This window comes from Nesoenas mayeri, assembly GCF_963082525.1.
Source record: "Nesoenas mayeri genome assembly, chromosome: Z".
Lineage (NCBI taxonomy): Eukaryota > Metazoa > Chordata > Aves > Columbiformes > Columbidae > Nesoenas > Nesoenas mayeri.
Genome location: NC_137542.1, coordinates 3,133,834 through 3,161,833, shown reverse-complemented (window position 1 = coordinate 3,161,833; position 28,000 = coordinate 3,133,834). Strand labels below are relative to the sequence as shown.

Genomic DNA, 28,000 nt, shown 5'->3' with positions numbered 1-28,000 from the left:
CACTGTGCTGCTGGAGTACAGAAGCAGGCGAAGCCACTCTAGGTGTCCACACTCAAGCTGAATCATAGAATTGTTTCAGTTGGAAGAGACCGTCAAGATCAAGCCAAACCATAACCTAACTCTATCACTAAATCATGTCCCTGAGAACCTCATCTGTGGCATCTTTTAAACCCCTCCAGGGATGGTGACTCCACCACTGTCCTGGACAGCCTGTTCCAATGCCCGACAGTCCTTTGGGGAAGAAATTTCTCCTAATATCCAATCTTAAACCTTTCCTGGTGCAACTTGAGGCCATATCCTCTTATCTTATCACATGCTACTTGAGAGGAGAGATGAACATCCTCCATGCTCCAACCTCCTTTCAGGCAGTTGCAGACAGCTCAGCCTCCTGTTCTCCAGGCTGAACTACACCTGCAAAACAAAACACTTGTTATCAGACTCTTCTTCATAGCCTTAGAGTTCAAGTCTTCCAAATCTCAGGCTTTGCCCTCAGTTATGTGTCGCTTTTCTGCCTTCCCACCCACTCCACCAACGAAACTTCATGTTGTTCAAATGATGATGTAGATAGTCAGAGGTGGCCACAGGTGGCAGAAATTATGTGAAACCTGATTCAAAGATAGGTCAGCATGGGAATGTCTGAGAAGTTGACCACAAAGGCAAAGGAGCACCAGCTGGTAAGACCTGGCAGATGCTAAGCCAAGCCCATCTCCTGTAGGCACCAGATGAAATGTAAATGGAGCATCTTGGTAGTAGGTCACCTGAATGAACTCTGGAGATATTATGAAGCTTTGCAAGAGACAACCGAGAGGTACTGGTGACATTAGCGGGTCAAGTGGTTTGGAACCTGTCGTTTCAGGAGTTTGTTCCCTTTGGTGACACCAAGGAAAACAGTCAAACTGGTTGTAAGACTGGGGATGCCACTGATGAAGGGGTAGTTTTATTCAGTATATTCATACTACTTTATCTCCTGAGCCAATTTCTATTGCAGAAAACTCTTCTAGTTATGAAGATAAATGGATGATTAATAACTTGCCTAGTGCTAAGAAATACTAATTTGTATGAAGACCACCATGAAATCTGTGCTATTAATTTTCCTGGACATTTTGCAGACTGCTTCTACTTTATTATGCAGTTAAAGATTTTAGGCAAGACTTTCAAATGTAGATGCATAAGCTAATAGTTGCAAACCTTTTTTTTTTTAAGTACCTAAGAATGTAGCTTTTACTTTTTTACTGTGTTCTGAACATTTTGAAGGAAAACAGATAATTCATAGATTGCTAATAAGATGTGAAGCCATTCACATCTAACACTCCCACCATCGCTTACAGCATTTACTGCTTTAGCAGCTCAGATGACATCAGTTGGCCTATTTTCTGCAGCAAACTCTACACACTGTGGAAGACCGAGCCTTAAATCATGAAGAACTATCTAGGCAACAGCAGTAGTCAAAACTCGTGGTTAATATAATTTGCCATAACTTCAGCATTTAATGATTTTTTAACAAATCTTCAAGCCCCATCCATAGTTAATATGTTTTCAGTCCTTCCAAAGGAAGTAGGTCTAGAACACGCTTTTTATTATGGCACCTAAATTTTATTGTTGCTTTCTTTAATATTTTATTATCATTTGTTCTTATGACCCTTTGTATTTATGTGATTTGAAGCGGGGACCTCAGGCCATAGTCAGAGGAAGATATTTTTGCTTTCACCACTGATTCAAGTAGTACCTCACCTTTTCACCCCAGTGCTTATTGATGTGTCAAAACTGTGTCCCCAGCAACACTGCAGAGGCAAAAAAAAAGAAGATTGTTTCTAAGCCAAACCAGTTGTGCCATCTGGTTTCAGCTCCACGTGCATTTGAACAAACCAAAACTGATGAGGCGGTGTTGAGGTTAGAGTAGCTTTAACCACGAAAGTAAATGTTTATCAGCTACTGCCTTGGATACAAGCTGTAGCTCTACACATCCTTTTGAACAAAAACCATGAGATTTTCTGTAACTACAAGGCATATCTGTTTTATTATTCTCATCCAGACTTGCTCTCCAGTCCAGCTCAGTGGACAAGGAGTCGAGGTGCTCCTGATGGCACAAGGGAGGGAGCTGTGAAGCAATAAAAAGGGAGATGAAGCAGTGGAAAGTGGGATTTTTTTTCTGTTTGGCAGGACAGGTTTATGCTGCTAAAGTGCTCACTGAGCTGTGGTCTGACGGCAATTTTGAATCATAGAATCATTTTGGCTGGAAGAGACCCTCAAGATGATTGAGTCCAACCATAACTCTGGTGTTAACCCATGTCCCTAAGAACCTTGTCTAAAAGCCTTTTAAACACCTCCAGGGATGGTGACTCCACCACTTCCCTGGGAAGCCTGTTCTACTGCTTCTCAACCCTCTCCATGAAGAGTTTCTTCCTAGTATTTTGTGGCACTGAAAGGAGCTGGTCTCCTGCTCCCTCCTGGCAGCACATTTCTTCTTCCTCCATTGCATCGTTGCTTGTACTCACATGAAACCACAACAACTCAAGTGAGAAACTCCTCTCCACACCAGTTTGATGCCCTTTGGGCACTGGTCCTGGCTCTGAGGAAGCCATTGAACATCAGCAACTAGAAGACCAGCACCTCTTCTCTAAACAGGCTAAAATGCACAGGCAGCTGAGATGCCTTTTTTCTGCCTTGCTCTTGTCTGTCACTTGCTGTAAGCACGGCTTCTCAAAGCTTTTTAGACCAGGTTTTATCTCAGTAGGCTGAGAATTCCTCATCTGGAGCCTGTAGGAGAGCAGGGGAAAGGTGCTTTGCACCACATTGGCTGTTTTTATCACTCCCAAAATGAGAAGTGTGGTTTTTAGGTATAGATAAGCTGAAACAGAAACGCCCATTATCTGTTCCCTAAAGCTGTCAATCTGTAACCAAACTCAGCCTCAGCTATGCTAAAATATCTCCCACTCTGAAGGCTGGCTGAGGATCAGCACTGATTAGCAGACGAATATGCAAAAAAAACCCTTTATGCCTCTTTGCACTTCATCCGTCCTTTCTGCTTATGTAGTTTGGAGCTGTCTGGAGGTTGCTTTAATTTATGCCCACTGTCTGTAGCTGCGAGGTTTAATCTGGCAGCCAGGATCAGTGAGAATGAGGGTATAATCACAGCAAAGCTACAATCTCATTCCTGTCCTCCTGCCCCACTCTCACACTGCAGCTGTAGAAATGAAAAACGACTGATGCAGGTTAAGAAAAACATCATAAAAAATGAAACAGATCCCTACAGAACAACTTTATTCTTTAACTTGCAGTGGGTTAGTAATTGGCAGCTTGCAGTGCAGCTCCACAAATAGATGCGTTGGCACACTTGGCCTTGTCGCCAAAAATATGTGTTTTAGAACTATGCACTTAGCCCTTGGTTCCATAATCATTAATACTGGGCCTAATTACAGATTAACCTGAAGTATGGACTGGGTCAGATGAAGGCATACAACTGCACTTCTAGCAAATCAGGTGGACAACAGTGCACTGTTTCTTAGCCAGCTTTCATGCTAGCTTTATGCAAGCTTTGCATCACGTGTAGAATTTTTTGTTTGATGAAAGAAATACGAAAGCCAGACTTCTTACATTGTAAAACTATGGCCTCTGAATGCCTTATCAATAAATTGCTCCTTTCCATTAAATACGTTCATGTCCATACAGGAATATATAGTTAGGATTCACTATGCTCACTATATCACCTCGTTTCTTATACTGTAGGTATCTTTTGGAAGGCCAGGCAGCTCTGAGGAAGTTTATGTGAAAGAAATAATAGAAGATAAAAGATAATGTAAGCGCATGTCCTGCCTATTGATATGTGCTAAAACCTTTTTTTAAAAATTATTTTTAGTGTTTATGAATTTGGCTTAAAGCATGTATTTTATTATATTTAATTAATGATCTTTATAATGAATCAAAGCGTAAGCTACTGATCTCTGAACTTCCATCCATATTCCCATCTCCTACATATGCTCTTGTCCTGCCCCTTCCGTGATGCAGAAGACCAAACCCATTCATTGTTTTGGGTGAGAAGTGAATTTAAAACACAACAAAGCCTTTGAAAGAGGCCCAAACCCCTCCAGTGATGGTTGGTGACCCACCCCTGTAGGATTTGTTTGCAAAGACATTTATGAGTTAGAGCAGAGAATACCACTCTAGCACATGGTACTTTCCAAATATATATTGGTCGCTATCAATGGAGGATATTGCTACATCCACATCTCAGTGTATTTTTGGCCCTTGATAGAGCCAAATATGATAAATCCTAAATAAATATTCTACACAGATAATACCTGGGAAAAAAAAAGTCTACTGTATAAGTTAAAAACCCCACACAAATTACAGTAACAATGCTATACAAACCAACTCCTAATTTTCAATCTAATGCAGCTAGGGTTCTGAAGTCAGCACTGTTTAAACCTTGGTGTTGCTGCTGTAGGTGCCTGGCTTAAGAATTAAGCATCTCATGTTGGGCATCCTGAACTAGAGGAAAAGCTTGAAATCTCGGATTCTGAAAGGTACCCAGTGCCACATCCTGGAGATGTTACAGGGCAGATAAATTGCACATGGTAGCAAAGTGCCAGATTCATGCCCTGCCTTATCAACCTACATCATTTCTGCTTTAAAGGGCTCACTTCACAGACAGAAAGGAAAGAAGGGTAGATAGATTGTGTGTTCATTCAACTTCCCATTTGTGATTGCTCACAAATATGCAACCTGTTGTCTGTTGAACGTGACCGCATAATATCCAGGCAGCATTTTCAGTCCAATCTGAAATTTGTTTGTAGAAGTCCAGTTGCCTGTTGGTGTCATTTCCATAAAGTTAAAACCCTAAAATAAGAATTAAAGTTGGTTTGTGCAGCTTATTCGTATCTAATACGCTCTACACATAAAATATAAATAATGAATGATTCAGAAGGCAAGATGGAAGCGCTTACAATGTAAAAATTCCCGCCAGAGGTATGAGTACAGCAATTACAAAACAAACTCGGTTGTTCTAGTGAAAGTTTGAGACATATCTGAACAGGTAGGTGGTGAGTGCTCAAGAGCACGTAGGAACGCCGAGACAAAACCCGTCACCAGTAGATGTCACTGGAGGGATCTCGCTGGGCTTGCGGAGCCAGCTGTGAATTCTCAGTTTCTAGCTTAGTCCTCGGATGCAAAAATAAAGGAAGAAAGGCCTCATTTCCCTGCATCTTTTCCTTAAAATAGTTGCTTCACAAGCTGGGGAAAGTCATACTCCCGGCTACATACCCACCATCCAACTCTAGCATCTCTAGTGGGGGGTGCATGCTTTTTTGGATCTAATTGTGTTTAAACTCTGCTCTAATCTGAGAACAAGCTGGACCTATGAACTCTGTGAAACTTTGTCATGTAAACAGACGTACCCTCCCCAGTCTGCTGAGTGTTTGGTAAGCTGGTATCCTGGTTACATTTCAGCTCTCGTTCCTAAAAAGGATCCGCTCTCACATAGTTTGTCTTTGCATCAGCAGCAGAACAAGGCTGTTGTAAACCCAAAGTAGCCTGCTTCAGTCTCTGGTTTAACAAGTTCCTGATAAGAGCCTCCATAACAACAACAACAACAATCTTCTCTTGCTTTACACAAAGCATACACATATATGACACTTAAAAATATACACATAGTGTAATACCATATTAGACCAGTATCTGATCTTTATATAGTGACCAACATGAGATTCTTTAAGAAACCTCATTCTGAATAATTGCAGTGTAGCCACCAGGAAGATAAGTATTTTTCTAACCCTCACAGTAAGTGTTCACCTTAAAATCCGAACCCAGGTTGATCGCATTTATATATTATTTGAAACATTTTCAATGGTATATTTTTCCCTTTTTGAAATTTGTACCCTCTTAAGACTAAATAAATGTTTTCAGTAAATTCCAGTGTTGATGGTACATAAGCACTGTTGTTTTGTTTCACAATTCAAAACGTTTTATTTACCTCAAGGTTATTACCTTGTTCTTCTGTCCCCAAATGGTAAATACAGGAGTTTAATTTATCTTCTCTATTACACTCGTGTTTCCTTTCTAAAACAAACAGTTTTAGAGAAGATAAGGGGAAAAAAAAACCCAGAACAGAACCAAGTAATTTGCTTATGCGATTGCCGTTTTTCCCAGGACTTTCAAGCAGCTTTTAGTTATTAGAACCATGATGAAATGAAAAGGTTAAACATGCATGTAAATTTAAATCAGTAAGTACAACTTGATCACCCACAGTACCCTTATAAACAAGGGTTTTAATGATTCTGAGCCTGATCTTCTTGTCCGTATTATTGTGTCTCTGTACATTGATAGATTTTTACTCTTGCCATACTCGGACAGCAATTCCTGGTCTCTCAAGAGCTTGGATCAGAATCACAGAATCCCAGAATGTCAGGGGTTGAAGGGCCCTGGAAAGCTCATCCAGTGCAATCCCCCCATGGAGCAGGAACACCCAGATGAGGTTACACAGGAAGGTGTCCAGGCGGGTTGGAATGTCTGCACAGAAGGAGACTCCACAACCCCCTGGGCAGCCTGGGCCAGGCTCTGACACCCTCACCCCAAACAAGTTGCTTCTCAAATTTAAGTGGAACCTCCTGCGTTCCAGTTTGCACCCATTGCCCCTTGTCCTATCACTGATTGTCACCAGAAGAGCCTGGCTCCATCCTCCTGACACTCCCCCTTTCCATATTGATCCCCATGAATGAGTCCCCCCTCAGTGTCCTCTTGTCCAGCTCCAGAGCCCCAGCTCCCTCAGCCTTTCCTCACACGGGAGATGCTCCACTCCCTGCAGCATCTTGGTGGCTGCGCTGGACTCTCTGCAGCAGTTCCCTGTCCTGCTGGAACTGAGGGGCCACAACTGGACACATGCAGTAGATGCCGAAGAACACACGTTCACTCCACAACCCAGACACCAAAACCAGCTGTAAGGAGGATCGCAGTGCAGAAATACCCATTTCTCACCTGGATGCAGTAGGGCTGGGTTCACACGGCGCTGCACCCAAGTTTGGCCCCTACCAGCACTTCTTCCAGACCTCCGCAGGGAAGTCTACCCAGACCTGCAGGTTCTTCTGCCCAGGTTCTCTGACCAAAGCTCCATGTTCAGAATTGCAGCCTGAATTCCCATAGAAAAGGAACATCACACCTCTGCCCCATTTTCCATACCTCTTTTCGGCTTGGTTTCATAAAAGTGGAACGACATGTGGCATAGAAAATTAGGTAAAATCAAGTAAGCTACCCTTATATTGTCTTTTGCTGAACAAGCCAAAGCCTGGAATGTCAGCAGAGGCAGAAATAGGGGAGGCACTGTACAACTGATAGAAACTCCTGAAAATATTTTTTTAGTATGAAAATGCAGATTCATGCTTCTCCCAGCATACCCTTTTTGGGGCTTTTTTGAGCCAAATGTCATTCTTTTGCAATTCCCTTGAACCATGACTACTTACAGACCTGCTTCTGCCCAAAATGAACAGCTTCCCTAGATATTTGTAAGTGAGATCACTATAAGACCATGCCTTAAATTAGTCTGTCTTGAAATTACCATGTCTAATCACACTGATGTGCGGTTGTCAACAAATATAAAGCCTAGACGCCCTAAATCCTAAGAAGATGTATCTTTTAGGGTTCATTCTACAAGTCAAAGAGAGGAGCCAAATATGTGCTGAATTTTATAGTTAGAACTGATATTCTGTGAAGAAGTGAAGTGGTCTGAAAAAAATACACATTTCCTAAAAGCTATTGCAGAACTGTTTATCTTCACATTAATCGACTCAAACGTCCCCCCATAAATAAGACCCAACCCCCCTAGAAACAACATAGAAGAAACAAGCTAGCAGAGCTCCTGTGACAAAAGGATGGAGAAGGTGGCCTCCTGAGGTCTCTTCCAGACGTGTTTTGGAAGTTTCCATGGGCCAAAGTCTACTATTCTCTCACAGCAGAAGACAAACACAATACACTAGCTTGTGCCAAGTGTGGGTTTAAAGAATATTTAGTCAGCATCTTTTCTCATGTTGAAATTACAATCCCATTAAAACAGCTGGAATTATAGTTTGACATGGAAATTGTATCATTAAAAAACAGTTCTTCATGAAAAAGTCCTTGGAAATACCAGGCTGTAACAGCCAGACCATGAACCCAGCCTAAGCCAGGCCTTGATTTATGCTTTTGTGATTTCAAGGCAACCTCTGAATAGCTATTGTGCCATTTACTGAGACAAATAAAGTGTCTGGCAGTGCAGCTATGAAAAAGCATATCTGGATGGTACAAAACTACATCAGATACTGTTATAATCTGTGAATTCAGAATCGTAGACTAGAAAGAGGAAACATTCCACATGTTGCGGGGTAGGGAAGCATCTTAATGATCAGAAGAAAGCAGAGCAGGACACGGTATCACCATTTCTTTGTTGGGATTTCATCCCCACTGATTCTTTCCTCTCTTTTTTTGTTTGCTTTGCTGTTTCAGGTGCAGGTCTCAGCGTCAGCGACAATGAATCTTGTCACGGCAGCCAGGACGGTGGCAGCATGGCTAATTCCCAGATCGTAGAGCTTAGAAGAATACCCATAGCTGACACTCACCTCTAACTCCATGGCTTGCTTGGTATTTTGTTGTTTGTCTTTTTTAATTCGAGCCTCAGTATTTTTATATTTGTACTTCCTTTTGCACTAAAACGCTATGTGAACTTGTGTAGTAGAATGCTGTGAGCTTTACTGGACGTTTAACAAAGAATATTTGCTTGAGATTTTGTATATCAGAAAATAAACTGTAATTTTTTTACAGTGGCTGAGCGTCAATAGGTACCGTGGCAATCAGCCTAGAATTGTATCTTTTAGCTGGATGACATATTTCATAAACTGTAGCTTTTTTAATTAACCTGTATGTGTAACACTGATTAATAAAGACAATAGAGTCTGTTTGATACAAACAAGTCTGTTATTTCTGGTCGCTGGTTATGGAGCTGGAAGACGATTCTGACGCCCTGTTGGACAGGAAAGCTTTTTAATTACACAGTTGTTCTAAGTTTCCTAAGCTGTTTTGTGAGTACTCAAATCTGTGAACTTTACAAATTCAAATAAAAACAAAGCCTTGAGCAAGAGGGCTTGAAATTTAAGTTGTGACATGATCAAATATGTAATGATCTGAAACAAACAGAGGGAAGGGGAGATGAAGGACAAGAGCGAAACCACTGGCAGCTGCGTTCTGTCGACTGCGTTACCTTGCTGGTTTCATAATATTAAACTCTCACTTTCCTCACAGTCAGAAATAAGGGGAAATTCTAGAGCTGAATTTTCTGTTTCTCTCCGTGGGTGCTACACAGAAATCGCTGTTCTGATTGAAGTGTTCAAGTGTTGCATTGCAGAGTTAGATTAGTAATCTGGGATTATAAAAGAGCAAGAAAGGTTCCTCCCTTGGAAGAAAAAAAGTAATAATACAGAGGAAGTATTTCAGAACCGAGAGGGGGAGGCAGGCTGATCTTGGAGGAATCATTAACTCTGCTTCTGCACAGACACTCTGGAAGAAAAACACATTAAAGCAGGAGACCAAGGGAATTTTCCTCTGAACACAGTGCAGAAATACAGTGAATGAGAATGCAAGGTTTTCACACTTTCTTGAGGAACTTGCCTGAAGGCTTAATGCTGGGCAAGCTCTGAGCAACAGCCTCTCCCTTTAAAAGAAAACTTTTCTTATGGAAAATCCTTTCTGTGAATCTTGCTATAGTGATATACAAATTTTACAGTGTCTAGCTACTTGTTGAGCTGAAACTAAGAGTGTCCCAGTTCTGCAATACCTGGTAGGACTGCACAGCTTACTCATATCAACCATATCCAAAGCAGACATAATCTTTAAAGTCTAATGCAAAAGCATTCACACACACACAGGAAACTATTTCTACTCAGCAAAGCCCTTAAATAAGTGGTTTTTAAGTTCACATTTGAATTGATGGAAAATGAGAGCATGTCTATATTTAATCAGTGCGTCTTCTGCCGCATCGAGTCTTACCTTTCTGACTCCCAGGAATTGTGTTGACTCTGTTTGTGCTGGTCACACTACAGAGCAAATAGGGCCAAGTTTTTGTGGTCAATGGCAGATCTTGCTGGAGGGGTGAAGGTGAGGGTGGAAATGAGCCTTTCTTCATCATGAGCAATATGCAGAAGCAGGGATTCCCCATGTCCCTGTGCAGCATTTAAAACTGAGTGCAGTGATATGAAGTGGGAAGCTTCAAACGAGAGGGAACCACCTAAGTGTGCTTTACAATTCACTTTTCTGCCCATACCTGCTGAAAATCGACTTTCTTGAATGAACTGCAAGAATCATCTGAATAAGCCTCTCGGTCTGGAGTTAAAATTAGTTTTGGACACTTCGCAATAGAATACTCGGGTCTTGAATAATTTTGTAAATGTCATTTTCCTGAATCAACGTAGATGAGCATTATCCATAGCTGGTACTCCTCATCTACCCACCAAAGGCCTAACGTGGAGCCTGGCTCTGCAGAATGATTGCAACACTTGCTCAGATGCGAGAGAGTCAGGGCTGTAACAGATGTTTCATTACTCGCAGTACATGCTACTACATGCTGTGAGAAAGCTTATAAAAGAGGGATGTTTGTTTGATTTTGACTCACTACCATAAATGTTAATGCTTTGTGTCACTTCGACTGGTTGCACAACTGGCCTGGTTAGGGATTTACTGTAAATGCATCAGCATTTTCAGAGCAGATCAGTAGGGTGATGTCTGCTGCCAACATTTCTTGAATTTTAAATCTCCAGGTGGTGCTCACATGGTTTCAGATCATGAGATGAATTCTGTTATTGTTCTAAACCCATTTTTTTTTTAATAAAATATTCTGTCTGTAGGAAATTCAATGTTTTAATAGCATGGGTCTCTCTCAGCTGCTTTTTGCTGTTCCTCGAGCAGGAGGAGATTGAGATGGGAGCAGGACAGCCGTGTGCTCTGACTCAGATGTGCCCAACTGCCTCAGCTGGGCAGGAGGAGAATCTTTCAGAGTTGACTTGAGTTAACCAAACCAAACTGAATGCCGCCTGCAGTTCTCTGGTCTCAGGAGTTATTTAAAATTTGATAGGGAGTATAAACATTTCTTACTTTCTATGAGATGAATGAATCCATGGCTAGATGGCTTTCAAACCAAGTATTACCAAAGGTCCTGTCATGCTAAATGGCACATTCATTCAACCTTTTGCTTTGTTCCTGTATAGAATATTAGAATATTTTGGGTTGGAAGGGCCCTTCTCATCTCCCCCAGTGCCCCCTCTGCCATGAGCAGGGACATCTTCACCAGCTCAGGTTGCTCAGAGCCCCATCCAGCCTGGCCTGAGATGTCTCAGGGATGGTTCATCCACCACCTCTCTGGCCAACATGGGACAGGCTCTCATCACTCTCAGGGACAACAATTTCTCCCTCCTGTCCAGCCTGAATCTCCCTCCTTTAGTTTAAACCATCACCGCTTGTCCTGTCACAACAGGCCCTGCTCAAAAGTCTGTCCCCATCTTTCTCATGGGCCCCTTTTAAGTAAGAAAAGGCCACAATAAGGTCTCCCTGGAGCTTCTCTTCTCCAGCTGAACACCCCAACTCTCTCAGCCTGTCCCCCAGCAGAGCTGTGAAGAACACCAGGACACTTGCTGCCTTTGTTTTTTTTCCCTATAAAAGGAGCCATCATTTCCCCACGAGATGATATTCTCAGTATTTTGAGGGGTAGAAGGAGCTGTGGTTAATATGGGTATAACATTTAATTTGCTGTGTGTAGGAGACCCCTTTTCCAGACAAGCTTCACCTAAAGCTACCTAAATATGTATGTGAATCAGATAGATGAATTGATGTGTTTCAGTTTATCACCACTCATGCGCCACTGTAAGTAAATTCACTTTTTCAAAAGATGTCTGAATATATTTCACATCCAAGTGTGTAAGTGATGAAAAACACTAAGCTCAACAGACATATTTTAGGTGATGTTTTAGAAAAACCCAGTGTGGAAGATACTGGTTTCACTTTTCTTGGGACATACCCAAAATAACACAAGTCGTGTCAGGGACTTGAACAGAAATATTAAGATTCTTTTTTTCTTTAGAACCCGGTTGAAAGCCCAAATATGTCCATGTCATGTCTTTACCATGCAAATGCTTTGTGCTCCAATATCCTACATCCAAAGTCGTCATCCTGATGAGAACTGCACAGTGAGAGCTTTGATCTGCAAAGGATTAAATTATATTGAGAGCTTTACAGCAATAAAGTGCATATGTGCTCAACATAAAATTATGTTAAATTGACTGATCATGCAGACATTTGACTAGGAAATTGCTTAAGTTCAGGCATATCCAGCCTTCAGATACATTTCAATATAGCTCAGCCTATAATGTGGACCCTGCGCTACTATTGCAGATTGTTACACCAGCACTGGTATAAACCAGTAAGAAATCAGAATGTGTGCCCAGTTCACTGATAGCAGAATTTGTTCCTTTGTTCCTTCTACTGGCAGTAACACGTAATGAAAACAGCACATGCAAGTTCAGCCTCATCTGCTCAATTCAATATGTTATTCCGTTAATTTTCACTGAAAAAAAAATCCATTTTCCATTTCATGGTTCAAAACATTCTTCTATGCAATAAATACATGGAAATAATTACAATGTAATACTCTTGTATGCAACAAATACATGGAAATGCAAAATCATGCTCAAGCATTATTTGATTAAATACCTGGGACTAATTATGTGCTGAAACTGGGAAGACTGTTGTGTAAACTGGCCTACGTGGTAGCCCAAAAAGCCTAAGAGGAACGGATTTTGTTAGTGAATAGACTGCCTTAGTTTATTGAATTATTTGGCATATGGCTTCTCGTAGAACTTGTTTAGAAACTGCTTATATGGATGCAAGTTTTCTTAGCATAGCTTTTGCAAGCTGCGAACCTTTGAAACTTTCTGATTCATTAAGTAAAAAGGCCTCAGACTCTGATGAAAATGAAGAGATTCAATGAAGAATGGGGAGACCCCAGGCTTTAATTTTGCAGTTGGCCCAGAGTGATACACGGGGAGGTGGGAGCTTGGGTTGGGGTGTAATTGTCCAAGTTTTTTCTGCTGAGGGTCCCTCTTTAGGAGGCACCAGCTCCAGCTGCTCTACAATGTTCCTTGTGCACAAATTATTTATTTAAGAGGAATTTCTGGAATCCACATCTGAGTCTCTGCTGCAGGAAACCTGGGGAAAAGGAACTTCCCTGACAGTTTCGTTTAGTTGGGTTTTAACCAAGTCAAAGTTGCGTTCGTGGTAGGGACAGCATTTTCACAAATACATGAGATTTGGAGAAAATTATAAGTACCTTTTGTTGTTGTTGCTGTTGCTTTTCAACATCTTTTGCTTCCTGCGCAGACCCAAAGGATGGTGTGGTAGCTCTTTAGTCCTGCCATCCTGCTCAGCATCCCCAGATGAACCACCACCTTCTTCCCAGAGGTGGTGGTTTTACTCACAGGATTGTTTCACCAGTGGCTCGTACTGCAGAATGCCAGAAGGACTTCCCTGGATATCCATAAACAATAAATGCGTTCTAGTAACTGCAAGCACAGAGCTTAAGAGCATAGATTTAATAACCCTCGTGCCACTTCCTAGATAAAACGTGCAGCTTGGAGATGGCCTCAGGAATGTCTCATAACAACGGCTGGTGTCAAAAGTGCAGGGGAGGTTTTTTTACTGAAGTTGTCAGGATTTTCCCCAGTTCATCAGATCAGCTTTGAAGATGATGTGGTCACTCCTGTGACCAGTGATCTGAGCACACAATGATTTTAACTAGAGATGCTCTGACTTGCAAAAGCTATTGACTTCTGATGTCTTTACTCCTCATGCAGAGCAAATCACAGAATCCCAGAATGTCAGGGGTTGAAGGGCCCTGGAAAGCTCATCCAGTGCAATCCCCCCATGGAGCAGGAACACCCAGATGAGGTTACACAGGAAGGTGTCCAGGCGGGTTGGAATGTCTGCACAGAAGGAGACTCCACAACCCCCCTGGGCAGCCTGGGCCAGGCTCTGACACCCTCACCAGGAACAAGTTTCTTCCCAAATTTAAGTGGAATCTCCTGTTTTCCAGTTTGAACCCATTACCCCTTGTCCTACCACTGGTTGTCACCCAGAAGAGCCTGGCTCCATCCTCCTGACACTCCCCCTTTCCATATTGATCCCCAAGAATGAGTCCCCCCTCAGTGTCCTCTTGTCCAGCTCCAGAGCCCCAGCTCCCTCAGCCTTTCCTCACACGGGAGATGCTCCACTCCCTGCAGCATCTTGGTGGCTGCGCTGGACTCTCTCCAGCAGTTCCCTGTCCTGCTGGAACTGAAGGGCCACAACTGGACACAAGATTCCAGGTGTGGTCTCCCCAGGGCAGAGCAGAGGGGCAGGAGAACCTCTCTGACCTACTGACCACCCCCTTCTAACCCACCCCAGGTACCATTGGCCTTCCTGGCCACAAGGGCCCACTGCTGGCTCATGGTCACCCTACTGTCCCCAGGACCCCCAGGTCCCTTTCCCTCTACATTTGCCCTTGTTATGTTCCATTAATTTTTTCCCCACCCAGCTCTCCAGCCTGTCCAGGTCTCCGCATGGCAGCACAGCCTCCGGTGTGTCAGCCACTCCTCCCAGTTTGGTGTCATCAAATAGCAGCATCTGGCCTATCTTCTGATGGTTCAAAGTATATGTGAAACACAAGTATGTGTCACTGTGTACAGACACACAGAAAATAATTATGGGGTATAAGAATTTAATGTCACAAAAATAAATTCCCTTTCAATCTGGAAGCTAAAACACTGCAGTCCAGGTTATGAAATGGGTTTCCTTGGAAACTTCTTGGCTCCTGCTTTGCAATTCCTGAACCGAGCTCAAGCATGTGATTTCCCAGTTTCCTAACTGGAAAAAGACATGCATCCAGGCATGGGATATGCAGTTGCCAACAGTTGCAAGAAAAGGGAATGCCTGAAATCTCCCTTTGCTCTCATTGTCCCACCGCCTGCAGCCCCTCTCTGCAAGACCCACCATGATGCTGCTGCCCTGGGTCTGTTTGTTACCCAAATAAAAACTTTTTCCCTCTGGCAAGGACCGGACAGATTTCTGCTCCATGTGCATGCAGGACTGTATTTCCTTTTGCATTGGGAGAACAACATGTCCTGGAGATCGGGGCAGGGCAGGAGCACAAGAACAGACAAACAAACACCGACCTTGCTTGAAACTCTTGTTGAGTGCTGATAAAGGGAAACAGTGAGCTGTTCCTCACCAAGTGTGTGCACAGGGCCTGTCCCGCAGGGTGATAACAGGGACAGCCCCACCGCGTCACATAGGCATATCTGCATTAGCAGCTCAAATGGGCTTTCAGCCTCAAAATGATCCCCTCTTGCGTCTGTTTTCCATGGCATGGGTACCGTTTACAGAGCTCCTTGCTGAAATCTGTAAATGCCCCACTGACTGACTTTCTTCTGATGAAGGAGTGACCTCCTGCTTGTCCAGCACCTCAGTCACTGCTGTGGGTCCACATTCCTTCTCAAAGAGACTTTTCTTTCACTTATTCTTTCTAATATCACTTGCCTCAATAGCAAAAAGACTTGTGCTCCCTGCTCCTCAGCCAGTCCTTCGTAAGGACATAACACCAAATACGAATCTTCTGGTTTTCTGTCATGTAAGAAGGAACCGGTTGCCCTCTTAACTCTTCATTGTTCTGCAGTTACAACATTTTTGTACCTTATTCTGGATAAGGCCCTAAGGAATCACATCTTACTCCAGCAAAAAGCACTTGAGACCACCTTTTAGAGCACATGCCTACTTTGGCTATTTGAATGGCTAAATACATAGTTCACCAGTTAATGTGTTTCCACCCATGTGAATCCCATATCCAGCTATTTGTTATACATTTAATAAAGCTGGCCCAGCCATTTTCACCTGGACTTTCTCAAAGTTTTGGGACACACATGCTCCCTTGTGACGTTTCTTGGTTTTTCTGCCCCAGTGAATGCTGAAGTCTTGCCTGTGCTGAGGCCAAACCAAACCAAATGCACTGGTGGTGGAAACCCTCTGTTCTGGTCATGAGATGAGTCTCAGGGTTTAAGAGGTGAGTTTTAATTCAGTGGGGCTGCAGAGGGCCTTAAACCCTGCCCTCGTTTGTAAGCAGTGCTCTGATGAGCTGTCTGATGTATAAAAGGTGATGTGTCTACAGCTTCTTCCATCCCTTAGGTGTGCTCTGGGCAGTTCGTTTGAAGGGTGAGAGTAAGTGCTTCTGGCAGGAAAAATTACAGCTGCAGATTACATGTAAAGAAGAGAAACTTCTGAGCTCTTCTTTACTTTCCTTTTTTTCTTGTTTTCCATGACCCAGCCACTTCACGCTATTTCCATAAGTGGGATGCTCTGCCTTCTGACATGGCGATTCAAAACACCTAAGGCAAGAGCTGCGATCCTCTTCCAAGGACCATGTGCCTACAGCTTGTAGGTTCTTCTGTCCTGAGACACAGATTTAATAGGGATAATTTCATTTTTAAGAGCTAAGAGGCTTTTCAGACTGAAGAGTGTACCAACTCCCCAAATTCAGTGCTGGCGGAAGACCTCTGTTGCATATTAAAAGACCTATAATCCTATTCTTTAGTGGAGTAAGGTTTAGAGTAAAGCCTGACCTACAGCCTGGACCAATGCTGTATTGCCAGCTGGCAAATAATCTGCCCACCTTAAAAAGTCACACTCTGCTGTGGAGTGCAGAGCAAGAACGATCAGGGCAAATGCCAGGTAGTTACTAGCAAGCCTTCTGACGTGCAAATGGAACGGCTCATTGCAAACACTGGGAGATTAATATTAAAGATAATCCTCCGAGCATGGAAAAGAATCCCACGTAGCCTCAGGAGATGGACAGCTAAGTCCTCGGAGCCAGCATACACAGTCATGCCATCCAACCCTGGGGACACAGACCTTGTTTTTGAAAGCAGCATGCTCTGGAGGAGAAAGTAAATGGAAAAACAATATCATCTTGCTTTCGTAACCCAGAAAAGGAGCCCTGAATGTTCATGAAAACAGTATTTTATTGCAAAGGAAACAGAAGTTGAGATTTTTCTGCTCCTCATAAAACTGAGGCTAACATGATTTAAGAATGTTATAGCTTTCTGAAACTGTGTGAATTAGCAAAGAAACAGAGTGTGCATTTCTGTTATGTCTTTTCTGGTTATATTAAAATACTCTCAGAAATATTGTTTGAATTAGTCTTTTTCTTTCTTTTTCTTTTTTTTTTTCAGAAGCACTAGCCAACAACACGCAGTGGTTTACATACCATATGAAGTAAGTTAATATCTAGATCATAAAACACAGAGTTAGTGCCTGTAGACCACAAGTGTTCAGAATTCATTAGTTCTGACTAATTGAACTGCTTGTTACTTATTTTAATCTGATATCTACTCTAGAAGGAAAATTGTTGGGCTGAAAATAATTAAAGCCCTATTTTGTGTGTATGTGTCTTGTATGAGTTTTATATTAGTGGTGGCAATACATATTTTATTCACAATTAGGTCCATTATTTCTAGTTTTCCTGGGGGAGAGGGAAAATAAAGCAGACTTGATTTCTTGTAGTGGAGAGAAAGCTTCTGTATTGTGAATAGCTCAGTATTTTATGGCTTAGTCTTAAACTTGAAGAAATAAATGAGACTTTAAATAAATAATACATCTTGGATTTGGGAGGGGAGTTTTAAAAGATGTTTGCATTTCTAGATTTCTATAGAAATAAGCATAAAGAGAGCAGGGAAGGGTGGGAAATGTTTAATCCCATTAGTTGTGTCGAAGAAGAGTGCCTTCCTGGTAAGACCCATTCTGGGCCAAAAGGGAGAACACGGAAAACAAATCAATGACAGTGTGTGTCATTGTCTTAGCTTGATTATTAGAAAATGCAGGATTTTGCCTGAGGTGACTGTTTGCATTTGTACTGGCAGGGTACAGTTGGTGGTGACCGATCTACTGCTTCTCAAGGTCAGACCCTGATCCATTGTCTCCCGAACAAGATTTCTTAACATTGGATTTCACTGACTAGAATGTCTATCTTTTATTTACAGGCAGTAAAATCTGCCATTAGCTGGCTTGCGTTTTGAACGTAAAAGCTGTTTTTGTTTTACAGGTGGAGAAACCGAGTCTCCGGGTTTCCCATAAAAACCTGGAATGTGGCCTCTGTTATTCAATTCAACATGGGACTGGGGTGCGTGCAACCCCAGCAAAGACATCAGAATGCAAGGGCTTTAGAAAGACCTCACCTTATCGTGGCTGACTGTTTATATTGACACATGAGCTGTCCCAGCACCAACACAACGCTTGACTGCCCTTGGCTTTCCGCTACAGAAACCAGGGTGTATCTGAAACCATCACTCTCATTCCATTTATTAACATGAGGTTCACCATCCACTCCCCACGTACACCAAAATAGACAAAATAGACAAAATAGATTTTGCTTCTGTCACCTCCTTTGCCCAGAGTCTCGTTTCCCCCTTCTCCTGCAGCCACAGTGCCAGTCCTGGGCAATGTGCAGATGGTGACTTGGATCTTCTGCCTCTCTTAGTCTTCCAGAATGTTTATCTGATCTCTAGGATCATGCTGTAAGGATGATCTTCTTCCAGAGGAATATTGCTGGTATCCAGATTGCAGGTCTAGGTGAGACAGAGGTAACATATTATAGTCCCCATGCTTCAAGTGTCTTGACGATGGAGATCTTAAAGAAGAACCAGTTGCACCTGATCAAACCCACCTTTATCTTAATTTTGTGCAGTCTCATGGATCATGCCAGTTCCAGCTATCTTCCGGAAGAAAAGACGTCCATTGTCTGGACATCCAGAGCATGTATGTGATTGGTGTGTTGGGAGAGAGCTTTAGAAACTGGTCTGGAACAGAGAGAGCTCCATGGTCAGCTCCAGGTCTGGGCTCTTGAGGACCAACAGTGAAGGAGAAAAAAGTAGGCTGGCTTGCTGGTGTCCTGGGATCTCTCCAGGTCTTGGGTTTAGCTGGTACCAAGGCCACAAGGAGCCCTCACTGAAATGCATGTGGACCACCTGAGCCCACGGCCACCCAGCCCACAGCCCAGGATCAGCAAAATCTGACCTGGCTTCCTCTTCAGTATCACAGAATCCCAGAATGTCAGGGGTTGAAGGGCCCTGGAAAGCTCATCCAGTGCAATCCCCCCATGGAGCAGGAACACCCAGATGAGGTTACACAGGAAGGTGTCCAGGCGGGTTGGAATGTCTGCACAGAAGGAGACTCCACAGCCCCCTGGGCAGCCTGGGCCAGGCTCTGACACCCTCACCGGGAACAAGTTTCTTCCCAAATTTAAGTGGAACCTCCTGTTTTCCAGTTTGAACCCCTTAACCCTTGTCCTATCATTGGTTGTCACCGAGAAGAGCCTGGCTCCATCCTCCTGACACTCACCCTTTATATATTTATAAACATCAATAAGGTCACCCCTCAGTCTCCACTCCCTTCAGCATCTTGGTGGCTGCGCTGGACTCTCTGCAGCAGTTCCCTGTCCTGCTGGAACTGAGGGGCCACAGCTGGACACAAGATTCCAGGTGTGGTCTCCCCAAGGCAGAGCAGAGGGGCAGGAGAACCTCTCTGACCTACTGACCACCCCCTTCTAACCCACCCCAGGTACCATTGGCTTCCTGGCCACAAGGGCCCAGTGCTGGCTCATGGTCACCCTGCTGTCCCCAGGACCCCCAGGTCCCTTTCCCCTACGCTGCTCTCTAATAGGTCATTCCCCAACTTATACTGGAACCTGGGGTTGTTCCTGCCCAGTGTTTCATTAAATTTTTCCCCGCCCAGCTCTCCATCCTGTCCAGGTCTCTGATGGCAGCACAGCTTCCAGTGTCACCACTCCTCCCAGCTTGGTGTCATCAGCAAACACACCCAAATCATCCAGTAGGACCTGGAGAGTATGTGGGTGTGAAGCTACTGTATCTTTGCTCAACCAGATTACATATTCAATAAATGTGGTTTAAAGTCTTGTGAGAAGGTTCATCCCTGGCTCTTGGCCTTTTTTTTACCTCTGAGGTGAAAAAAAAATAACTCTATTTGATTCTGAGAGGTTGTTTCAGGCTCGGTTTTGGTTCTATATTGATCTTCAACCATTTTTCAGGGGTGCTACAAGGGCTAGAGAGAGTCACACTTCTACCTGTGTTTCAGGGTGTCAAATTTGGGGCGGAAAGCCTGTCTGTGACCACAGTCTCCTGTTTCAATTCTTTTATTTCCTTTGGTTTTCTACAGGACAGCCCCCTAGGTCTGATAACACTTCCTTTTCAGTTCTCACCTGATGTCTTTTTGACCTGAAGGACTATCAAGAACATACGTAGGCTCCACAATACAAGCTGGACAACAGGTATGTGCACAGTGCAAGTCTAAGATGGGCAGCATGTGTGTTGCAAGGAGCTGTGATGGTGGATGTGAGTTTAGAGCCTGCTTCTTGCCCTCTTTCTTAAGTTCCAAAAAGCTTGAGCTTTTGCCTTATTCAGGCAAGAGTTCCAGAGTACCTCTTTTGTCTCTTTGTATAAAAATGGTGAAAATTTTCAATAATAAAAACCAGCATTTTACTGTGATGTTACTTTAGTAAGTGATAAAAATGCAAAGGTTTTTCTACATGTCAAGAAGCTGGAAAGATACACCAAAGGCACACATATTATTAATTCCTGATTAAATGTCTCTTGCTGTTTATATTACTATAATTTTCACCATTCAATAAGACAGTCTTTACATATGACTAGTATGTTCCAGAATGCCTGACCTTGGTTAAAAACAAACAACTCAATGTTAAAGGAAGAGGAAATGAAATATTATTAATAACATGCTAAGTTCCTTTTTTTTGTTTGTGGTTGTGTCTCTTTTTTTCTTTATACATGACAACCCTTGAAGTAAGCACTGAACACCGCTGCATTTCATCCTATGAAAGTACAAAGTTCTGAATATCATTTAAAGATCAAGGTTGTATTTTTGCTTGAGATAATATAATAATATTTGTCTGGACTTGGTGATTTAACAGAAAGGGAGAGGTTATCTATGCACATGCATTTGAACTGGAAGTTAACGCTTTTTCCTACAGAAAGCACCATGAATATTCAATCATTAATTTGCAAACCAGACAACCCAAACGAACTTGACTTGCGCCTTCCATACGTATCTAATGGGATTTAGTCAGAATTAACTACGCACACCAAGTGATGCTCAATTGCAGTTTCCATCTGGCTGCAGATTTTTCACTCTGAACCAGCATCCAGTGTGCAGAGAAGGTTCACAATGCCACAAGGGTGTGATGATGACTCTGGGGAGCAAGACGCCCTTGACAGTCTCCTATGCCAACCTGTTGTACAACATCCAAAAAAGTGTGGACAGCAGGTCAGTGGAGGGGATTCTGCCCCTCTGCTCTGCCCAGATAGATGGTGGATGTCCTGTCCTTGGAGACATCCCAGGCCAGGCTGGATGGGGCTCTGAGCAAGATGAGCTGGTGAAGATGTCCCTGCTCATGGCAGGTGGGGCACTGGGGGAGCTTGGAAGGTCCCTGCCAACCCGAAATATTCTCTGATTCCCCTAGTATTTCAGTGACATTCTGCTCTGCTCTCCTGCTCATCCCTGCTCAAACACTTCTCTTTAAGGATTTTATTGAGAGGTGTCCGCTGAAGATGAAGATGACCAACTTGCTGTGCCCAAGGAAAGTCACTAAAAGCAATGAACAGCTGTAGAAATGGTCTTTCCAGGAATATGGATACCTTTACCACTTCTTTGCAATTTCAGCAATGTTTGGGATAGATTTGTGTAGAGCATATCATGAACATTAGCATGTCATGAGTGCTAGGAGATGGATGATTAAGGGTTAATATCCATGTTATTTTGAAATGCCTGAATCAAAGTGATTGGGACATTTTTATTTTTTTTTTTTCCAATTAAATATTAATAATACCACATAATGAGTTTTCAAATTGAAAGAAACTGTCCAACATTTCCTAAGTCCACATTGAAACACAAGTAATGAAACTCCCTACCTGCCTCAATTAGGCTTTCCAAGACACCCATCACTCCAGTAATTAAGTGATTCCTTGTTTCTCAAACTGTACCAGACACTGCCAAATAAAATACAACTATTTAATCATGTTAAATTGGAGCTATAATAATATTAGTCATTGCCTAATAGCCTTTTTTAAGCCACTAGAAAAGTAAAGCCTTGCCAAGAAGACTGTTACCCTTCCACAGTGTAAATCAATAAATCATAATTGTACTGTGTACCTTGACCTCTTTCCTACCACAGCGTGGAAAACAAACAGCAGGAAGCCAGAGTCTGGTTAAGTAATTTAAAACAATTGGTAAGCTATAATTTAAGGGACAGGTTAATATGATTAGTAAATCATTCATAATCTTAAAATATTCAAATGTACTCAATTTCAGTAAAATATACTAAATGGAGCAATCTGATAACATGGCTGCTACCATCGGGGCTGTAAAAGACTATGTTTTTTTCAAATGTTTCTGTTAATGTTTGAACATAAATTGGTGAACACATGCTAGAAAGTAATTAATCAATTGCAACCATTCCTCCAAAGCTAGATGTGTCATAAATTATGGCTAGCCAGAAGTCCTTTATTTTTAACCACTAATTACTGATATTTCCATCAACATTCCCAAACTCATATTTCTGGAGCCACTGCAAACATGGGACAGAGCTTTTTTCCCCTCTTCTTTGCTCTAAATAGTCTGCTTTCTGACAGTGCTTCTTCATTGCTCTGCCCTCATTTTATTAAAAGTCAGTGGTGGGAAATCACCAGCTCTGGACTCCTAAAGCTGCATCTGTTCTTTTGGGTATTTACAGCCAGGGCTGGGCACATTCTCTGAAATAACAGTTCTGGTTGGGGTAGAAAGGATTTAGAAAGGACCAGGATTTAGAAGGAATTTTTATGTGATCCTCGAAATGCCGACTGAACGCTTCGGATTTCATCCCCTTCTCCTGGAAGGGTTTAAGTGCCATTTCTTTGTAGGTGCCCTAAAGTGCTCCCTGGGATAGCTCAGGAGCCTGACATGTGTGTCACACTGAAAAATACAGTAAGTTTCAGAATACACTGAAAAATATTTCCAAATCATAGAATCATAGAATTATTTTGATTGGAAAAGACCTTTAAAATCATCGAGTCCAACCATTAATCCAACTCTGCCAAGTCCACCACTACCCCATGTCCCTGAGAACCTCATCTCAGTGTCTGTTCAACCCCTCCAGGGATGGTGACCTCAGTACTGCCCTGGGCAGCCTCTTCCAATGCCCAACAGCCCTTTGGGAAGAAATTGTTCCCCAGATCCAACCTCAACCTCCCCTGGCGCAACTTGAGGCCGTTTCCTCTGGTCCTGGCGCTTGTTCCTGGGGAGCAGAGCCCGACCCCCCTGGCTCCAAGCTCCTTTCAGGCAGTTCAGAGATCAGAAGGTCTCCCCTCAGCTCCTGTTCTCCAGCTGAACCCCCAGGTCCCTCAGCCACTCCATCACACTTGTGCTCCAGCCCCTCACCAGCTCCGTTCCCTTCTCTCAACTTGCTCCATCTCCTCAAGGTCTTTCTTGGCATGAGGGGCCCCAAACTGCCCCCAGAATTCGAGGTTTGGCCTCTCCAGTGCTTAGTGCAAAGGGATGATCATCTAATGATGCTAAATACCTTACGTGGCATGAGACCTAAACCTCAGATTGTAAAGAATCAGATTATTCAGGGCTGGCAACCAGTTTAAGCATCTCCTACCCTTGAGAACTCATACTTGAGGAAGCCCACGTTACTAAGCGAGACCATAGGAGAAATAAACGGGTCAGCCTAAGCCTTGGGCACATTTGAATGAGCATCAGTGTTTACCAACTGTAGCACAAAAGCTGATGCAGTGACCGCGATGTGGCCGGACTATGTTTGTGTGAACATCATGGCTGGTGCAGAACAAAGCCTGCCATGCCAGCCCCGGGAAGCTCTAAGTCGGGAGTGAAGCACTTAAAAGGAGGAAGTGCGTAAAAGAAAAATATAAATACTTTCCAGGAATGCTTATATTGTTTAGACATTTAAAGGGAAAAGGAAAAAAAAAAATAAATAAATGCAAGCCACAGGGAAGAATAACAACAATATTTCTGGGAAAAATTATTTCAAAGCATTGTTTATTGAGTGCTTCCTTACTGTACTAATTATCAACATGATACGCAGCATGTATATCTATATATAAAAAATATTAAATTCTCACTAAAGGAAGAAAAACTCTGATGTTCTAGGAAGGAACAGTCTGCGGGAAAAGTGACTGCCTGGATTGTTATTTTATTAATATTTACAGAGTTCAGTGAATATTTATATTCTTTGTTTTTATCTCATGTCTCACTGGGTCAAGCAAGCTTATGTCTTACACCGTTAATTATTGAGTCACTGTTCATTTTCCCATTAGCAGCAGCAGGATACGTTCTACTTCTCTGGTGATAATTTACTTCTCTAGGGTACTCAGTCTCTTTGAGAAAAACACCTGGGGAAAAGGAGCTTTCAATTTCATATCAGCAGCTCAAATGGTTCAGTCAGCTCTTGGCGATCTTATAAAAATATCCTTATATATGCAAAAGAGCACCAACATATAAATACTTCACTAGACCTGACTTGACTTTGGTGTCAGAGAAGGTGCTTGCAAGCACGGTTTCTATCTGGTTTTAACACTGGGACTAGGAATATCGTTGTATTTTGAGGGTCCATTGCAACTGCAGGTTCATCATTGCATTTTAAACTGCAGAAGACTGTGGTCAGCAACACAAACAAACTTGACCCCATGCAATAAAGCTCAAAGCATGCACACAAAAGAGTGAGCAAAATTACACTTAATCTAGGGAGTTCCAAAAACGGGCCACGTGCAAACTGTTTGATAAACATCTCCAAAGTGCAGGTGTTCAATGGGGGACTTTGCTAGTCCTCCAAGTGAAAAATGGGTGTTGGTCTTGATCTTGACCTGCTCATCATACCAGGTACCTGTCTGAGCAAAGAGATGAGTCCACCTTGGGAAAACTCCAGGTTTAGTTGTGTCCTTGCCTGTGGAAATCTGTGGAGATACCTGGGCTAATGTCTGATGGTCAGTGAAACCTGCAAGGGTGAAATGACCCATCAGTGTGGCCAGGGGATACTTCATCACTCATGGAAGGGGTTGGTGTCTTCTCCCAAGTAACAAGTGATGAGAGGAAATGACCTCAAGTTGTGGCAGGGGAGGTTTAGATTGGATATTAGGAAAGATTTCTTCCCAGAAAGGGCTGTCGGGCATTGGAACAGGTTGGCCAGGGCAGTGGTGGAGTCACCATCCCTGAAGGGCTTTAAAAGGCATTTAGACAAGGTTCTTAAGGACATGGTTTCATGCCAGAGTTAGGTTATGGTTGGACTCAATGACCCTGAGGATCTCTTCCAACTGAAATGATTCTATGATACTACGATTCTATGATTCTAAAATTTAAATTTTCAGAGCAAGCAGCAGACCTCTCAGTGCCTCTGGAGACAGAAAGAAGGCTGTCTCTGAGGGGCTGAAGATGCTGTCTGCAGCTCCGTCCCAATGGGTTTTTGTTGCGTTTGGAATTTAGTGGTATTCTGCTTTGGGAACTTGCAGTAAGTAGGACATGTAAGTGTATTTATGTAAGAAGGCTGCTGTTGGAGATGTATGGCCTGAAGAAGTGTTTTTGCAAGCCATAAAGCAGTAAAATGTGAGCTTGGAGTACAATATTAGCAGAAAAAAAAAAAAAAAAAGAAGCTTAAAAAGCATATGTAGCCAGATTTCCTCCTAATTGGGCAGACCCCACAGTCAATCAGAATATTTTTTCCATCTAAAGGGACATATTATCCTCATTTTTCCAGCATCATATCAGATAATAAAAATCCAGGATGACCAAAAAAATATATATATATATAGGACCCAGCTTAGGTGAACAAATCAGTTGGGTTTTTTTAGGTATATGGCTCATTTATATTTCATCTAGAAAAAGTATGGATTGCATTATATTTTTGCTGAGTTCGTCGGTTGGATATGGAGGGAAAGAACACCAACTCCCAGCTGAAAATGTCATGTGAGGAATGAAATTTAATTTTCCTAGAGCTAGAAATGGAAATGTGGCTGTTGCTTGGGACCTTGAGACAGTTCTGATCTCTGTACTGGAGGAAAACAACTGGACAACTCAGCTAGGTTTAATAAACAAATTTAAAAGCCCTAAGAAAGTTTAACATTCAAGTAATGTAAAACATTGTCTCTTACAACTTAATCTCCTGCTATGCGTATCATGTAGAATTTTGTTTATGTTTAGCCATGTGGTGGGTTTGGTCCCAAAGAAGGCTAGAATAAGGATTCAACCCGATCTGGGTGAAGATTTCCCTGCTCATGGCATGGGGTTGTACTAGATCAGCATTGAAGGTCCCTTCCAACCCAAACTATTCTGTGATTCTGCCTTTTCTTGTCTTTCTTGTTTTAAAAAAAGATAATAAAGAAAAATTCAGATAACTAAAATTGTTCACTTGAGGATTCTTTGTTTGGCTTTTCTCCCCAGCGCCATACTGTCCCATACTCTGTGTTTAAACAAACATATTAATTGATGCTATAATCTTGTTCTTCTGGAACAATGATATGGTTCTTCTAAGCGCTGGACAGCAGACGGTGGCACAGCCGATATGGTGGGCTTTTACTACAGCAAAGTTCTTAGATTCTGATAGCTGTGTAGGAACACTTGTGATTCTAGTTATAACAGTATGCACTTACATTCTCCTATTCAGTTTTACAATAACTGAATTGAAATTTTTAATAGAGAACTGTTTTCAATGTATATACATAATCTGATGTGTGTAAATAGATAGATAGATAGATAGAGAGAGAGATCGAGAGACAGAGAGAGACAGAGATAGATGATAGATAGATAGATAGATAGATAGATAGATAGATAGATAAAATGGCATTCCTTCCCAGCTTTGGCAGATCTGTTGGGCACATAACTGATTACTCATTCATCACGTACAGTACTTGTTGTGTATACATGATTTTAAATGAAAATATTTTATTACCGCTAAAAAATAACTCTGGCACCAGGAATAATATTTGCAATCTAGATGAAATCTCAGTGTGCAGGTTTGCTGATTTTTATTTTTTTTTTCCTAAAGAAAAAACAAACAAACAAAATAAACCTTTCAAGAATTGTTTTGGTTATTGTATCTCACTACTCAATAGGAAATAATCACTCAGTCAAGCATAAAGCCATTAATAAACAAATTAAATAAGTGAGTCAGTGTATCTCTTTCTTTGCTTCATTAGTCTTTAAATGCCTGAAACAGACCTTCATTTTGCTACTATAAGCATGGAGCACATTTGTTGTTCATCTGTATTCAGGCTACTAAATACTACTTTTTTTTTTTTTTCAAACTGAAACTTTTATACTTGCAAAAAAAAACCCCAAATATTGTGCTAGTATCAGTGCACCTATGAAATTAAAAGTAATTAATATTTTATTTGACAGTTGGATTCCCACAAGTAACAAGTCAAAGAGTTGATGAGCAATCTTTAGTTTAAAATGTATTTGCAACTGGTGACCATATATAAATAACACATACTTATGTAGATAGAAAGGTCAGTTAATGAACAACTTCCTCCAAATGGACCTTTTCTCACACTGGGTGTTAGTTCCATGAGTACTTCAACCATCCTTGTCACATACCAGGGAAACTGCTTATTCCAGAATAAAAATTTACTACCTAACAACTGAACCTCTGCTTTTAAAAGATTCTTACTTAATACGTTGTAAAGGAAGACAAAGGTTTGTTTTTTTCACTTCAAACTCTTGCTCAGTTTTGTAAACTTGTTAGTTGTCAGAGACAACAAGCTGAACTTGTCAGAAGCAATTTCAGTTTATACCATAAGCAGATATTTCTTGAGTTGTGAAGACTTTCAGGATCCAGTGTCCTGGGGCATTTGTACTGCTGAGGGGCTGTAACTGTTTAGTCTACCATGGAGGAGCA

At 42.1% G+C, this 28,000-nt stretch overlaps 1 protein-coding gene across 1 annotated transcript in view; it reads left to right on the top strand.

Moving 5' to 3' along the window:
* ADGRV1 (adhesion G protein-coupled receptor V1) overlaps window positions 1-8,588 on the top strand; it is a gene marked incomplete at both ends in the record, with an annotated part of 263,072 nt that extends 254,484 nt beyond the window's left edge. Inside the window, one exon of the mRNA XM_080362309.1 lies at window positions 8,470-8,588. Within this exon, the coding sequence (XP_080218435.1) occupies window positions 8,470-8,588 (119 nt within the window). The remainder of the gene's footprint in view (window positions 1-8,469) is intronic.
* Between the last annotated feature and the right edge of the window lie 19,412 nt (window positions 8,589-28,000).